The sequence below is a fragment of the Bacillus rossius genome, chromosome 13, assembly GCF_032445375.1.
Source record: "Bacillus rossius redtenbacheri isolate Brsri chromosome 13, Brsri_v3, whole genome shotgun sequence".
Lineage (NCBI taxonomy): Eukaryota > Metazoa > Arthropoda > Insecta > Phasmatodea > Bacillidae > Bacillus > Bacillus rossius.
The window spans coordinates 32,231,024-32,248,999 of record NC_086340.1 but is presented as its reverse complement, the minus strand read 5'-3'; the positions used below and the strand labels follow the sequence as shown (position 1 = coordinate 32,248,999).

Sequence of the window (17,976 nt, the reverse complement as noted above, 5' to 3'; positions counted from 1 at the left end):
TTATTTTTTTATATTTATTACTTCAAATACGATCCATTTTATACTTCATATTATGAGAAGTAAGTTCTTTTTTTTTTTAATGTTTCTTCCTTGTGTACCTCTGAGTATACTGTTGTGACTTTCGTGCACTTAAACCAGTTTACAGTGCCTTTATAAGAATATTAATATAAAGCTTTCTTTAACTACACAAGGGCAGTAGCAAAAGAATTATGTTGTGCATTACTTGATGCATTTGAGTTTCATCTTCTTGAATCGGAATACTTTCCAAATATAAAATAATCAGTTTGTTGCAACTGTGAGCTTTGGTGGTGTAGTACAACTTAACAATTGATTAAATAAACAATACTATTACAGTTTAATGAAAAGGCTTGTGAGGATTTTCTACATGTTGCTTGATGTTTATATTTGGAACTTATAATGTTGGTATGTATCCTTTTTAATTTTCAACATAATATAAATTTTGAAATTTGTAAAACGATGTAACTTTGTGGTTACAGTTACCATATTTGTTTCTTATCATATATCCATAACAGTTATCTTTGTCGAACATTAACAGTAAGATGCTTACTAGAAGTTTTACTTTTGGTATTTGAGACTACCTGTTGTGATGTTAAAGCTCCATGGTTGGGTTCTTGCAGTTCTAGAAATAGCAACGGGAGACTACGGGCCGCATAAGGACAAACTGACGAATGCCATAGAGAATGGGAAGTGCAATGACTGGAGAAGAAGGGCTGCTTTTGACTACAGCAACTCCATAGTGTCCAGTGGTAAGAAGTTTGTCTTTCCCTCCCTACCAGTCATCCTATGGTAAACGCTACCTTCTAAACACCATGGTACATTTCTTACACTTGTTTTTTTTTTAGTTTGTATCAGAGTACGTGCTTGCCAGAGGATATTGATTCTTTGCACACCAAAGGTCTTCCCCATGCAAAGTTATCTACAAGTCATGTTTTTTTATTTAAAAAAAAAATAATTATTGTTTTGAAATTTAAAACAAAGTAGACTTTTCGTAAATTTATTTTTACATGAAAGCCTGTAGTTACCTTAATTAATATACTTTTATACATAATTTATACCAATATTAAGGTATCGTATTGTATAACCAACTTTTGAATCCCAATCTCGTTGAAGTCTACCGCCTAATTTAGCAACCTCTGCAGCATGGCTGTTTTGACCTCACTATATATATATATGTGTGTGTGTCTACCATTCCATTGGTCATAATGTTTTCTCCATACACTTCACTGAGCTTTCTAGCAGCTTTCACGCCTTTAGCACTAAGAAAATTAATCACAGCGCGTGCTTCACAGTCGTAAACGTAATCAAAATTTTCGTAATGACATAGTTGGCATGCCAACAGATGTAGTTACGCAGCCGACCGCAGTGCTGCAGCGGCCGAATTTCAAAATGGTACTTACTTAAAAAACACCCCTCGTATTTCTATAAGCAGGGTCTCTACAAGTAAAAGTAGAGAAACCGAATTCCTGGTTAGGAAAGTCAACAAGAAAAAGTCTCCAAAATTACCAGTAGTGAGCAGGTAGTGACAAAATTTTTAAGTTACAGCACCATTTTGCTAACTTGCATTTTTTTTTACTCACTCAAATTGTAGTTTCACACCAAATATTTATATATGTACACACTCTTTGATTGTGTGGAAATTACATCTAATATGTATAATATGAAAATTGGCATGTTCCAGCAAACAGTAGCTATATCTTGTATTACGTATAATTTTGCTTATTATTAATAAATATTTATTTTTTTAGAATTTGTTAGTTATGTAGACTTTTCTTAAGATAAATTAGCAAAACCAACGTTGGAAATTAAATTCAGGTTGGCTTAAAAATGTCTTTAAGCCCTCTGGGTCTCTAGGAGTTATTCCTTCGGTAAGGCCCCTCTACAAAAATATTTGTGCCCTCAAAGTCTAAGGCTGCCTCTGATCAAGCGCGGCTCCAGAAGGTGCGTGGTGGGGGCGATAGCCCCTTCCGAGACCAATTTTATTGATTAGTGTTTATTTATGTTTACTTAAATATTTAATTTCATATGTTAAACTTTTATCTCATCAAAAGTTGCATGGAGATACTAAGCTTCTGTATTTGAAACTTGTTATTTGTAAATAATATTCCAAGGTCAATATCTGACCACTTTCATTTTTTGCAACTACGACCTTTCTTTATGCGATAGCCCCTCCCGAAAAGTCGTCCTGAAGCCGCCATTGCCTCTGATCAGCTGTGTTATTCTCCGGCAGACATAGTTCCGTACACGCCGCTGCGAGCGCCGCAGCTGCCGCCCGTCTACCAGCTGTCCCTCGGCACCGATCAACAAGAGCCCGGCAGTAGAACTTCTAGTCATCGCAAAGAACCCAGCTGGGACTACCCAACATCGTTCTGCTTGCAATTCTATGTTCTCTTGAAAAGAACTTTCCTGCTTCTCTACAGGGACAAGGTAACATAATACTGTTCTGTGCCCCTAGCAGAAAAGTTGTATTTCTGTTTCTTTCTGCGACGTACTGATTGGGAGTATTTCAGCGACACATTTCGCAAAATTTGGTAGAAACCAACTTCAAACATGACACATTTATTACACAGGTCAACAATAGTTTTGGTGTCAGGGTATTTGGAGCTGATTTCATATGAATCTGGTGCCCTGAATTCAAATATAGCATTAGTTATTGCCTAGGAGGTCCAATTTCTAAGACTGAAATGCACTGTTTACATTACTTCAGGTTAAATCCATGTATCAAATTTAAAAATCAAACATGAAATTCTTGAAATTAAACTACACAAATATTGTTTTATACAATAATCACTATATTATATAAATACATATAATATTATAAAAATATTATTAGTATATACTAATATTATTATATATACAAAGATAGTAAGTACCAAGTCGTAGATGAACCAACTAGTCACTCAACATTTTGGAAGCTTATTTTTCGTGAACTTCTATAATATATATTGGAACAGGTTATTTTTAAACACCAGCAATAATCTGCCATCGTGTTGGTATCCCATCTTCCTTATAGCGGTCCTCCATAATTTTAATATCTTGATGAAATCTTTCACCTTGCTCCTCATGCTGTCTCCTAATTTTTCAAGAAAACAGTCCAGGTGGTTATGTAAATAGTGCACTTTAATACTCATGTTGCACTCGAGCAATTTGAAATTTTTAAGCATATTGTTTACTAGTTCAACATGGTTTTTTGTTTTTCGTTGGCCCAGAAAATTTCCGACAACTGCAACAAATAGTCCAGGATTTGCGCTCAGGACAATTCATGGAATTTATGAAAGCTTGGTCAATGAATTTTCTTATTTCTGGGCCGTTTAATATTCCTGCTTTAATTTTTTCCTTACTCAAATAAGGCATTTTCCCCCTATAAATTCAAAGCATGATCCATCCTTATCAAGAGCCTTTATAAACTGCTGCATAAGGCCCAGCTATATATGCAGTGGAGGAAAGATGATTTTCTCTCGTTCAACTAAGGGTTAGTTAATAACGTTTTTTTTCTCCAACGACCATGTCTTCTCTCTTAAACCACTCTTGTCTAACCCAGTGGTGTGTTTTGTCTTTTAAGTCTACACAAAACACCCATTGATGTTCACGATACCTCCAAGACCAAAGCTATGGTGTTATATGTTTCTTTCATTGTCATTGAATGAGAAATTGGTATTGAACCATATTTGTTCCCATTGTTTAAAAAATACATTTCAAGCTTCGCTTATCTCATAAAGTAGAGTTGATAGAAAAAACATATTTTATATTTATATTCATAGCCCCAAATATAGCGAATATCTGTTCCAAAATCCTAGGCACTAAAAATTATTTTTTTCTTGTTGGCCTGTGTTATTTATTAATACTCAAAAGGTGGGAATTAAATTTATGTTTTAAGCGATGTTTAATTGTTTATTGGGCAGTAAAAGATAAAGGGATGTGGATGAAGTATGGTATAAGTTAATACAAGATTTTTCTATTGTGGCATTGTGTAATGCATATATATATATATGCATATATATATGCATATATATATATATGTATATATATATACACACACACACACACACACACACACATATATATATATATATATATATATATATATATATATATATATATATATATATATGTGTGTGTGTGTATATATATATATACAGTAAACTCCCGGTATACCGCGCCCCGATAGATCGCGGAATCGGGTATATCGCGGGTCAAACCATGTCCCCCAATCAGAAATTAATAATAATAATAATAACACAGTAGAACCTCGTTAATTCGTGATGGTCGGGACCGAGATAATCACGGATTACCGAATTTCACGGACTAGCGATTAAAGCCCGGAAGGTCTTGTCAAGCTTCTCAGATACCGGCGTGCAGCTGGGTTAAGGCCAAGGTCATGTGACGTAACATCTACCGAGGCTTACTGCGCCATGGCAGCAGATGGATAAAAAATAGTAAACTCTCCATTATTCGTGTTAATTGGGACCCGCCGATGCCCGGCTAATTAAAATCCTGTAAAAAAAAAAAGTAATAAACCCGGATAATCCGTTCACGGTAAAGACCGTCTTCGAATTAGTCTCGGCTTAAAAAAATACGGCACTGCCTAGCCATTAGTTCACGGTCATTTACAACAGCCGAAGAGAGAAAGATAAGATCGTGCTGAACTTGCACACATAAATTTTGGGTAGCCCCCCCCCCCCCCCCCCCCCCCCCTTCCTCTCAATCTTCCCACTTCGTCCAGCCGAATGCCAGCCAGACACGTCACTCGCCAGGCGCCTGCCGTGCGTTGGCGGGTGGAAACAAACAAAGGGAGACGGGAAGCAGAAGTCAAGACATCCCCCTCAAGTTTAAAGAGTGACAAATGTGACAGCTGAAAGGGGGACGACACAAAGGGTCGGTACAAACAGCGTTGCAGAGTTTGGCGGCCCATGCGAAGGCTTGCAGTGTTTGCCGGCCGCCGGCCTGCGTGACGTTAATTTTAAGCGCTGACAATTTTTACTTCTCTTTTTTTTTCTGCACTTTTAAATCGTCCCGGATTATCCGATTCCCGAATTAGCGCGTCACGGATTAACGAGTTTCTACTGTAATAATAATGGAATAAATGATTGACAGCCGATTAGGATAATTTTGCGTTGTAACTCACAAACTAAGCATCGGGCAGAAAAAAGCCTAGGCGTAGAAAATGTCCGCAGTGAAATTCTAAACAAGATATCTCCGTACATTATTCCTCTATCTTGTAGTGTTTTCAAATTATGATCCAATCCAGACCAGCGTTATTTTCTGAAACATTAGTTCTTAACATTTTTTTAACCCACAAATAAAGCATCGGACAGGGGACCCGATAAAGCCTACCGTCCAGCGACATTATCCAGCGTGACTCGGCTGGGGATTGATTTTGGATAGGTTTGGTTGACGGCAAGCGCTTGGAGTGGAGAGGCGAATCGAGAATATGCGACCAAGACACCCGGGTAGAGCGGTAGACGGGAGGAGTGGAATATAAGCGCCAGTGATGAGAGGGGCGATTAAGCCGAAAGGGGGGAAGTCTGGTGACCTTGAGTAGTTCACTCATTTCCGTCTGCACACTTCTCGTGGTCACGTGTGTTGACAAGCGGAGACATATAAATGTTTTGTTACAACTTGAACCTACAGACGTAATATTATTCCTTGTATTATACACGTTCATCTTTTTACTTTGGTATAATGTTTTAACATTAAATAATAAAGTAAATCAGCTAGCGTAATTTTAATCTTTGCCGAGGAATTCCCAGTGGTCCAATACTTACGTGAACCATACTGTACCACTTTTGCCGTGAGGTAGTAAACAAGCCCCGGATATGTTTATGTGTAGCGGCCTCGCGACCTTTAACCAGAGGCTGGGGAATATAACACTTGCCGATCCGAGCCACACACACTTAGCAACTCGACAAAGCGTTTGATGGAATAAGTAAAGACAACGTTTAACAGACTTTTTAATACGGCGCCACTGATTGCGCTAAAATTATTTTGGCGCAATTTTTGTATCCCACGTGTGACCATTTATAATTTACTGTAAGCATGGATAACAAAGTTTAACCACTTTACACGATAGACGATTCTTTATTTTATATTGTACGAATGCTAGAATAGTTTTTCACGTATCTGCTGCATACTTCTGCAAAAGACACGCTATTTGTAAGTACGTAAATCTAGAATTTTTATTTTGTCAATCAAACTCGGTACTTTGCGATTCATATTCGGTTTGAAGTATTACTATGGCCTTTCTATTTAGAAGACTTTGACCACAAAATCGTGTGTAACCGCACACACTGCACTTACTTTGTTACGGACACTCAGACGAAGCAGATACTGTGGCTGACACCACGAGACTGGCAGCAGCTTGTGTGCCGCACGTGTGTATGGCGGCGTGTGGCGCGCTCATAGGCCGTGCGACAAACAGTGCGCGGCATGCGGAAAAATAAAAAATAAAATTCAACATTTAATATTTTTATTTACAATTTATTATTTTTATTTTTTCACCCGCGTTTAGTGAAAACTGCGGATGCAAAGTCCGCACAAAGGCGGGCCGTCTATACTGTGCGTGCTTGCCGACCTATTAGAACACAGGCGGTGTTTTATGCCTTTTGACCTTGGTCACATCGAAACATCGCGGTTATGCAACAACGCGGGTAAAAGTTATGTCCCCCGACAACCGCGTTAAATAGGGAGTGTACTGTGTGTATATATATATATATATATATATATATATATATATATATATATATATATATATATATATATATATATATATATATATATATATATATATATATATATATATATATATATATATATATATGAGACTTATATTACTATAAAAATTATATATCAGCATATTCCTGTTTATTGTAATTTCCCATTATTAAGAATGATAAGTGTTAAATAAACATAAAAAGTTGTGTATCTTAAAATTTGGTAAGCATTTCCCAGTAGGCTACCTACATAAATTTTTATACTTCAAATGTTGGTCCCCTGACTTTAAAAACTACTCTTTGTCCCTGGTAATTGTCCACCATTGTGAGGGGCAGCGAGATAAATTTAATCAAAAATTATTTTCATTATTATTTCTTCTGTTTTTGATGCAGTTGCACTTTTTTTTTGTTCAGGCAATAAAAATTGTTGTGTTTTTGTGAAGAACCTTTGGGAACAGTGCATTGGTATGTATTTCAAATATCTGTTTAGGTGAAGAATAAAATTTGAGAAGCTTCAGGACTCATCTTCTTCAACCAGCAGTGCAGTTATAATCAGTGTACTAAAGAAAATGACTCCTTGAAATTTACACTTTTTTTCCCTGCTGCACTGTTCACATGTAAGGTCATCTTTATGCAGGCCGATCTAATATTCACATAAGAACACTCAGAAGACCCCAATACAAATAAAATAACCTCAGATGATTAATAATATCTGTTAATTTGAAAGATTAATAGGTAAAGTACTAATTTTTCAATTCGTTTTGAAATTTTAGTGTTGAGTTAAATAACTGATTTTGTCTAAAATGTTGTGAACCCAATACCTGAAAAGACTGGGACAGGGATAAATTACAGAACCATTATTGTAGTCTCATAATTTACAAAGGAATTAAATGACAAGAGGATTTTCAGATAACTATCAATTATTTTCATATATTAGATCCTGTAGTGTATACTGCATGCCAATTGTCTGCAAGCCTAGGTGTCGCAAGAAAATGGCATGCTACTGTTGATATCTCGTTAAGTTAGTAGAGAGGGGTGTAATGTAAGCCGATTAAAAAAAGCTATACCATGTAAAGAATAACATGAGACCGTGACAATGTTGCCAAATTGTCCTATTGTAGCTCTCAGACTCACTTATGTATGTTGTACACTATACCTTTTATGTTTATATTATTCTGGTCATCTTTTCCAATTGTCACTATCACCACGACATGTTCATGTTCATTATAAATAGGGGTTTGTACAAGACTATTCCTAGATTTACTTTTAAATGTAATTGTGATTTTTATAAAGCTGGTGGTGATAAAGTGTCTTCCCATAATTAAGTGTAAACAGAAAACGGAGTTGTAATGTTTGTCTGTAAGTGCACCGCTTTTGTGTGTTTGTTGCAGAGTCTTACCCAGATGCGTCTAGTCATGCATGTAATCGTCGGAATAATCATCGGAATGCTGTACTTCCGGATAGGGAATGATGCAAACGAATATTTCAATAACTTCGGATTCCTTTTCTTCTCCCTCATGTTTCTAATGTTCACTGCATTTTCGGCGATGTTGCTTGCATGTAAGTACCTGTCATATTCTGGAATTTGTTGAGCTTGCTTACTGTAAAAAACACGGCTTGGCAGAATTTAGCTTGGCTGAACATGGTGAAATTATAAAAAAGTTAAAAAAAAAAAAATTGAAATATTGAAAAATAATGGACAATGATGTAGTTAAAAGAAGGCATAAATGGTAATGCATGTCCTGTGACATATACTTGAGAAAGTACTGAAGTCACCACTTGACTGCCCTACTTTCCCCCTTCTATCACCATCTTTTTGCCCCTTCTCTAAACCACCCTCCTCTGTCTTCCACATTCTGAATTTGTCCTTTTTTAGGTAAACCTGTTATGCATGCATATTACTCATTCATTTCTACAAGTATAGTACATTCCAGATAAGCTGATCATTTGGAAATCGACTCCTAGAGTCATTCCTGTTGAAAAGTGCACAAATGTTCACTAAAACATAGTTTCTATCATGGCAACACATGAGAAGTCGACCAGCTTCATATTCTAGTACCTTCGTCTGGAAGAAAACATTTGTTAACACTTGAAATGTGTTCACATTAGCTAGAAGACATTATAAATAAAAAAAAAATCTGCATTTATTCCCCACAAAACAGAGGGTCAGGAAAACAGAGTTTCCATTGGGATAACCAACCAAATCAATGTTGCTTATATACTCTTCAATCATAAAAAATCTACACAAATCAGCGGAAAAGTAGGTTGTATCTTGGTCATCCCTAGGCGCCAGTTGGGATGAAACTGTCTTGGGTACTCTGCAATGGGACTGCAGTTGACTTTGACTGGTCCAGAACTACTCTGCTCCCCCTACTACCAGGCACATATCACTGGGCGTCCCCCTTCATCGCAGGGCTATTATTTATTTAAGTGCTAAACAACCCGGTTCAATTCTTAAATTTCTTCTAGTTTTAACACAGTGCTTGTAAACATGACAAAAATTATATGCACATGCACTCAGACTATAATGTAAACCTGTGACCACTTTTCATTCACGTTTTATACCCTCGCATGGCAGGCCACATTTATTACTTCTGCAGATATCTTTGAATAGCAATTGGGCTGCCATGTACTAAACCTCAGAAACACACCAAATGTGTCTTTCACTAAAATTTAATTTAGGAATAATGCACATAGATATGCAGAAAACATTTGCACTACGAGTCCGTTCCCATGACGCTTGTGCATTCACAGTGGTCATTAACTCGCAATTCAAAACTGTCATCTTAAAAGCTAATGTGTTTGCTGTATGTATGACCATCTTTAAAACATTTTAATGCATGCCAGTCCCTAACTACAGTTCACAACTGCTGAATACATAACTTAGTGTTGTCTAATCGTTACCCTTTGTACACATCTATTATATTTACCCACAAAAGGGTCAGCCTTGCAGACGGGTTGCATATATGTACACACACACTGACATGGCCGCAGCCTAACAACTGTCCTTATGCTAAGCGGGGGTTCGCGTCGATACATGCGCTGAGATTAATTGGTGGGCGCCACCGTGCAAGGGGCACGGACCCGGGAGAGACTCTTTTTCAGGGCCGTGACGTCGCCCATGTGAGGCGTGATTTTAACCCCCCTAAAGCCAATCCTAGTACTCGCCACTGGTCCGCTCTCAGCGTCGGGTCCGCTCTTCACCTACGCAGTGGGCTCTTACTGCGCCCCACACGCCTTCACACTCACGATGTTGAAATAAACAAATACAAATAAAATCGTATGCCCTGGTTTATTAGTTGCTACTTTGCCTACACCTTTGATTATATCTCACAACGCCTGCGGCACGAATCGGTTCACGTGGTGCGACCTGACCACGTGGTCACACTCTACAATTAGGTAATTACCATAAAAAGGACCATAGTGGTCACTCATACAATTATTTAAACAGTCACCCCCGACCGAGAGAAGCCCCGAGGAATTACGAACGTAAGATTTAAGATGAATAAGATTTAACAGAAATACTTAGCAGTGCAGGCAAGCGGTGAGGTCCCCGGGGTGCTGATGCGTCTACTCTCGGTCGGTGCTGGCGAAGGACTGGGGTTAGCTCAGGGCTCTGCTCGCCTAACATGGCGTCTTCGCGCCGAACCAATTATGGTTATACCTATTTACGATTACGTGCCACAGGAAGCTACAGGTAAAACATAAAACACTCTTAATTATTATATTACACCTAATGCGTGATAAAAACTATTAACTAAAATTACAACAAGTACGGGAAGTGGGATGGGGGGTGAGGGGAAAGGTGGCGGAGGCTGACCAGGCTTCTGGGGCGCAGGCCCCGTTGACGTCAATACACACACACACACATATATTTGGGGGGGGGGGGGGGGGAGAATCTCACCATTTCATTGTAAGTTTCACCCTGAAATATGGATCGCACCATGTATCTATCTCCAGTTGAATAGAAGTAAATTCTTTACGGTCTGTGTCAGCTTGTTGCAGCGTAATAAATACAGCACCAGTTCTTTCTCTCTCCCCTTTTCATCCTTTATGGTCAGAAAATCACTATTTTTTACACTCATGTTTCCCTTTTCATCTGTGTTTTTTTTTATACCATTCTCCTTCTTCAAGAGAGAAAAGATGACAGGCTGCTCAATATTTTGTGAGCTCCTTCTATAAAACAAGCAGGCCGCGGCGGCTGGGTGGTCGCCCGTCAGGTGCCTGACACATCTTCACGGTGCAGGTCCTGATGCTTCACATTCCCTGCCTTGAAATCACAATCTAAGATGGCGGACCGGCACCAGGCACCGCAGTCTGAAGCCAGTCCTCAGAGGAACCAATATTTACTACTTTCATATCATGAAAGTCAGTAAGTACAAGAAATAAAAGTAGAGCATCCAGGCTGTACTAACTTGTGTTGCTAAATCATCAGATATGTTATGTAGAACATAACTAACAAATGTTTATTGCAAAATATAATGCTTTATCATTTATATGTATTCAAAACAATAATAGTACGGAGAATGAATTTAATATATATATTTTTTAAAATCAAAATCAATCAAAATCAATTGGTAGAACTGCATGAAAATTTACCACAAGGCTTCTGGTTTAAGAGTTACGCTTGAACTATCTAACAGCAGTCATCATTATTTCTAGTTATTTTGATTTAAACTTAAATCAGGTCGTGCAATTTTGTATGTTTTGTAAGTATCAAACTTCATTTTAAAATATTATCATTAAGAATGATGTATACAGGAAACCTTAATGTTTTAGGATTTACTACTGCGACTATTCTTGACAATTTAAACTTCAATGTACAAAAATCCCTTTCAGGATAACCAATACAATTTTTTTTAACAACATTTTGCTTTTAAGATCTATAATAAAACTCTGAATTAAATAGATCACCTCCAAGTAATTCACACATAATTCTTACACAATAGTTCATCGTTATAGCTTCATACTGACAATGTCTCATTTTGAATTTCGTAATTTATACATGCATGTGTCCTGATAAGAAAAAATGAAATAATGTCATAGTACAGCATTAACTAGTAATATTATACATTAAATACATACCTCACGTTACCTAACATTAATCCATAGAATAAGTTTCTAATATCAAACAATTTCAATAGTTTATGGTCAACATGATCAATTTGTTTATATGGAAATGTAGCATTTAGCATAGTTATAATGCTCTAAGAGAAAAAAATTATCAATCGTAGTTCTATGGTCATAGTCACTTACTGGTGAAACTGCCCAATGTTCATCTACCATTTGAGTACAAATTAAAATCACAGCTAATAATGCAAGTACATGCTTCTGTGACCATGTTTTGACACAGCATGGTTAATGTATTTTTTATATTCCCTGTACAGTATTTTATTTTTCAACTAAATTTGGATTCAAGGGGTGGATTTAGATTACTACATATTAGGAATACAAATTTTAGATTTGGATTCGAAAAAAATTGGGATTTGACCCATCACTATTGTCACACTAGTACATATTATCTTTATGATACAGAATTAAAAGAGTTACTCCATTTGACACATTTCTTTTGGATAGTGTGTGTATTTGTGTGTGACATAGTGGCTGGTAAATGTTGTGAACAAAGAGCTTTAAAAACGTTTTCAGGAAGAAATTAAGTGTTCTTATGACTACAAAAGAAGTCTTGACTATCTTGCATAAATAATAGACAATCAAAAAGATGACTTCAATTTTAAGAATTATGCAGACCTATTATATTTTTGAAACGTGTCACTTTATTTTGTAGGTGGTCTAATAGGCTGTTGATTGATGTGTAATGATTCTTAGCAGAGTTGTTGCATACTTTTAAAATGCCATGCTTTTCTTTTTTTCAGTTCCACTTGAGATTCCAATTTTGAGGCGAGAATATTTTAATCGTTGGTACTCACTCCATTCCTATTATATTGCCATCACATTCGCAGACGTTCCTGTACAGGTATGTGATACGTGTTACATTTATGTATTGTTTCCTGAAGACGTAGCAAGTCTGTTGTTTAGGGGGTATAATTCAGGGGTTGGCAGACTTTGAAGAGAGATGAGCCAATATTAAGTAAACAGATTTTCCAATTTTTTTAGAGAGCCGCCTCTGTATCAACGTGGAATTTTACGACGATAATAAAAGAAATAAAACCAAAATATTTTATTCACAAATTCAACATAGTCTTAAAAATAAAGGCTACTTAGGAAAAAAAACACAAATGTAAAAATAAAGCGCTGTAGTCATTAGTAGAGCTCTACTGATAACAAAGAACCCAAAGTTTTTAAATTAATTAATTATTAAAATAAAATAAAAAATCACCTGGGCGTGAGCAGTGGTAGGGTGTGAGCGCAGGTTGAAGACATGCATTGCGATTTTGTTTGGCTTTTTTTTTTATGCTGTGGCAACGCAGTGAGTTGCAGATCCGTAAAATATGTAGTATGAAAACAGTTGCTTGTGGCTCGCAAACCACGGTTTGATGACCCCTGGTGAACAAGGTGCAGAGGACGGGTAAAAAAATCAGGATGTAAAGCATCATAGAAAACAGGGGGGAAAACCTGAAATTTTCAGAGAGTTTTAAAGTTATAGAAAATGCAGGGAATATTCAGGGAAATATTTGTTAGACAAAGAATTTAAATTTAAAGGTTATGATAAAGCTGACGCAGTGGCAGATCTAAAAGTACAAGTCGGAGGGGATACTAATGAGATGAAGCAGTGAAGGCAATTAAATTAAATTAAATTAAATTAAATTTTATGTCATTATTACTTAACCAGCTTGAATAATACGAATGTAACTACTGTTGTGGCCAGTGGCCATTCGACAAATGATTTTTTCCTCTTTATCAGATAAAGTTTTTAATTATTTTAATTAATAATGTTGTACAAATTTTTATGGTTGCCTTGCAGTTTTCATTTAAATTTTAATGAATTATTTTTGTGCACTCATAGCATAAATTATTTTGTATTTCTCATTTCATATTTTTGCTAAGGCCTATGTTATCAGGTTATCACCTTCTTACTGGTTAATGATTTTTCATGCTATAAGCAATTGCATGTTTAGTATTAAATGTTTATTTTTTATAGAATCACAAACCCCAAATTTCTTCTTTCATAACTTTTGTTTGTTCGACTTTGCTGGGTTTGTTGGTAGAGAAGCGAGGTGGGAACACTGTATTTCAAATTTGAACTGGAACTGGGTTTTGATTTTATAGACACTAGCAGTTATGACAAAAAATATTTTTTTGACGTTCAGTTGTTTTCTATATTGTGGCTTTTGTGAATCCAAACAATGCAGACTGATGTTTCGGGGCAGGCACTTGCCGCTGGATCTAAAACTGGGCTGATGCTGTGTAGCCAATCCACTGTTTCATACATGTTGTATTTATAATCAGTTTTTTATTATGTTGTAATGCTGGTGTGCCAAGTATTATGAGTATATTTGTATATATTTTTTGCTTATCAGACTGAATTTACATCTGTTATGTGTCACAACAATAAGGAATCCATAAGTAGGTACGTGATAACTATCGCAATACTAGAAGGTAAAGAAAAAAAAGTTTATTAGTTTTTTATGTAAATATCACATTTTAGGTCAGTGAAAAATTATAAACGTTCGGGAGGAAATAAGGAAAAATTCAGGGAATTCTGTGTGTAGTTTTTGCTAGACTTCCTGAAAATATTATAGGAATGGCACCAGTTTCTATTAACTATAACTAGAAATGCAATATATTTTTGTCTGAATTTAATGCTTATGAACTAGGCTGGGTTGGCAGGGGAGGGGGAACTAGAAATGTTTGTAGTAATAGCTCACAATATATTTGTGTCCCTAGCACCACAAGAGAGCAGTATATCTTCCTGGCATCTGTCAAGGAGGGCTTAGCAACCCAGGGCTCCAATCACTAACCCCTTTTTCTCCGGATATACTTCTGTAAATTCTGTCAAAAAGTTTTGGGAGAAACAAAAGTCTAAAATAACCTAAGAAAATTTATTTATGGTTAATTATATTTGTATCCTATAAAAACGTATAACTTGATATATTATTATAGTTATTTTAAGGCACTATTGCAAAAAATTTATTAAGAAGTAATGCATCCTGAAAAAGAATAATTTTATCACCTGAAGATAACTCCAGTAAAAACACTGAAAAGAGATTGGCGTGCAACTGTTGATTTCTTGACAAAGTATATTTAGTACATTTGTTAAATGTGATCCTGAGGAAATTTGGGATGGAAATATCTGGGTTAACTGGAGAATTTAAGAAAAATTAATATAAAACATACCTAAGTACTTGCAGAGACGGTCCTGCGTGTTAAACAAAACACGTTTGAAACATGAACCAAATGACTTCACTCATAACATCATTATATCATATAATTAAATGTGTACTCCCAGCACACATACACTTGCTGTATAAAATGCTTACAATTATTGTGTATATGGATCAAAGTAATAACTGCATTTGATCCTAACATTTGTGTTTTGTGGATCAGATATTAGCTGTCTGATTAACACGCAAGACTTTCTGTCTTTCATATAATGTGTTTGTTCTGACGTCAACCGGGCCTGCGCCCCAGAAGCCTGGTCAGCCTCCGCCACCTTTCCCCTCCCCCTCCGTCCCACTTCCCATACTGGCAGCCGCTCCAGCTTGAGTACGTAGTCGTGTGTTTGTGTTTGAATAGCGCGCCACGAACTACCTCAAAAGGGCGCTGTAGCGGCAGTGATTTGTGATAATTATATTGTATATTTTTTATTTTTTCCCCATTCATTTGTGTCGCCACTGGCGGGAGGGCTTTCGTTTTGTTTAGCATGTAAGTTTTAGTGTGCAAGTTAAAGACGTTGCCGGGCAGACCCGAGCGGACCCGAACATGAACAAAGTCGACATGTATTTAAATTTAAGTAATTAATAACTCTATGTTAAATAGTAATAGAGCTGTGGGAGAACGTGTCTTAATTTTAGGAGTGTTCTTGTATTTCTTTATGTAAGATTGCAAGGCACTTAATCGGAAAGGCGTAACGGTAATCTGGCAAAGCGGGAAGGCGCCATGTTTTTCTGAGGGAGCCCTTTGCTCGGTCAGTTCCACGCCGCCAACGACCGAGGTAACAACGCTGCCTTCCGCACCCGGGGACTTCACTCTTTGTTCGCTGACCATTAATTCTGTTTTTGCTTTATTACTTCAAATCTTTCACGTTATCGCTGGGGCTTGCCTCGGTCGGGGGACTGTTTAACTCAATAATTTCTTTAACTCTTAACAAGACTTTTATCGTTCTAGGTGATCGCTTGTGCAGGCCACGTGCGTGGGCCTTATTCCTGTGTTCCAATTAGGTGCCTTGGATTTTGAAAACGCGCCCTCGTGAGGCCGTGTATGGGAGTACGCGCACATATTAAACATCTTAATTATAATTGTCTTCGTGTATTTTTTTTTTCAACAAACACGTGGTGACCTATACATCGTGCGTAGGGGTGTGGGATGCCTGGAGAGCCCACTATTACTTGGTATAACATAAGCGTGCCCGACACTGAGAGCGGGCCAGGTCTGAGTGTACTACGGGAGTTAACCGAAGGTCCAGTCTTGCCTCACATGGGTGACGTCACACCCTGAGACGGATCTTAGCCGGGTCCACGTGCCCTTCCACGTGGTGGCGCCCATTATTTATCAGCACCGTAGCGACCCTCACGAAACCCGAACCGCGACAGTTCATTTGATGCCCTCTATCTGTCTGGGTTATTCGGAGATCCGAGTTACAAGGGGTGTACTCTAAGTTATTTAGTACTGCCATATCAAGTGAAACATAATATAAAATGGTTCCATGGTGGTTCAGTAATTCAAATACCCGTTTTCCACCAAGACGATTTTTTGGTGGGGTTGAATCTAGATTTTTCGCAAGTAGCAGATTTGTGTGGGGTGTTCTCGTTTCCTTCCTATTATGTTTTATTACTAAAAATGTGTTGGGTCTAGTAGCCAATATTGTCACGTCTCACTTTCAGAGGGGGGAGAGAATCGTAGCTCTTTACATAGAAACAACTCGCTTGCTGGCTTCAACTAGTCTTAACTTCATAAAATACGTTACTGTGCCTAGGATCATAGGTTCGTCATCCCGTACAGGATGTCTGGAGAGAGTTGAACTAAGGAGATTTTGCAAATTAACATAATACTAAATTAAAATGTTTTTATTCTTAACGTCAAATAGTCAACATCATTTTTAAAGAACATTTAAATAGCGGGATTACAATTTAAAACAATAATCTCTTCATTACTTCCTTAACTACTGAACGATCTTTACAAGAGAGAAAGAGAGAACTTCACTAAACTCTTCCCTAATCCTTCCGAATACATCAAATCATAATTAATACTTAAAATTAAAACAAAGATAAGTCCATACTCACATTTTCCGAAAAGCCTTTCTTGATCGATTACTTAAAACTAACGTAGGGGCCTCTCCTGCCCTTGAAAACCCGAACGAACATTACATTTTAAAAATTAGAACTAAACGACTAGTGACGAGGGCCATAGCCTCCGCCCGAAAGCTTGAAGACGACTACATTATGACCTAACTTGAATTACTTTACGACCTAAGTAACTCGTTGCCTCTGGCGTCTGCCATAGCTTCCGCCAGAGTGAGCGCCGAGATACCACTCACTTGCTTAAATTTGCGCGCCCTGCCGCGCCTACTATAACAAACCCTCGTTATTGAAGCCAAATTTACTAAACAACTAACTAGAACATCTGGGAAGGCTACCCCCCTCTACCCCGACGTGCAGGCCACACCGCGCAGCTTGTTACGACAGCGCGCCCCAGTAACTGCGGCCCGTTGCGCGCGGCCGAACAAACAAACAAACAAAAATCTGCAAGCCCGCAGCGCGCCGCGCCGGCCCCGTGCCCCAATTACATGGTCACGCCACTTGCGCTGACGAGTGAACAGAGCAGCCAGCCCAGAGTCCCGTCAATTAAGTCCCTAAATTTGATTTCAACAATCCTGCAAAATTTCAAACCGCGACATAACCCTCCCCTCACAGAGCTCGAGCCCCATCGAGCTACCTCAAAATTACAAATTGTCTTTTTTTTTTTCATCAAACTATAACTCTAAATTCCTCATTTCACAAAAATAATAATTTTCTTAGTTCCTTAATTTCTGAACATACATCTAGATTCTGCACAAGATTTATTTAAAACATCAAGTATTCATAAAAATAAAAATGTAAAACTTTTATCTGGTTAGTTGTTCTCACAGGAA

The 17,976-nt window shown here is 37.4% G+C and overlaps 1 protein-coding gene across 1 annotated transcript in view; it reads left to right on the top strand.

Moving 5' to 3' along the window:
* LOC134538431 (ATP-binding cassette sub-family G member 4-like) overlaps positions 1 to 17,976 on the top strand; it is a 327,680-nt gene that overhangs the window by 268,245 nt on the left and 41,459 nt on the right. The window contains exons 6-9 of the mRNA XM_063379755.1: positions 639 to 767; positions 2,249 to 2,445; positions 8,120 to 8,288; positions 12,602 to 12,702. Coding sequence (XP_063235825.1) covers positions 639 to 767; positions 2,249 to 2,445; positions 8,120 to 8,288; positions 12,602 to 12,702 — 596 coding nt within the window. The remainder of the gene's footprint in view (positions 1 to 638; positions 768 to 2,248; positions 2,446 to 8,119; positions 8,289 to 12,601; positions 12,703 to 17,976) is intronic.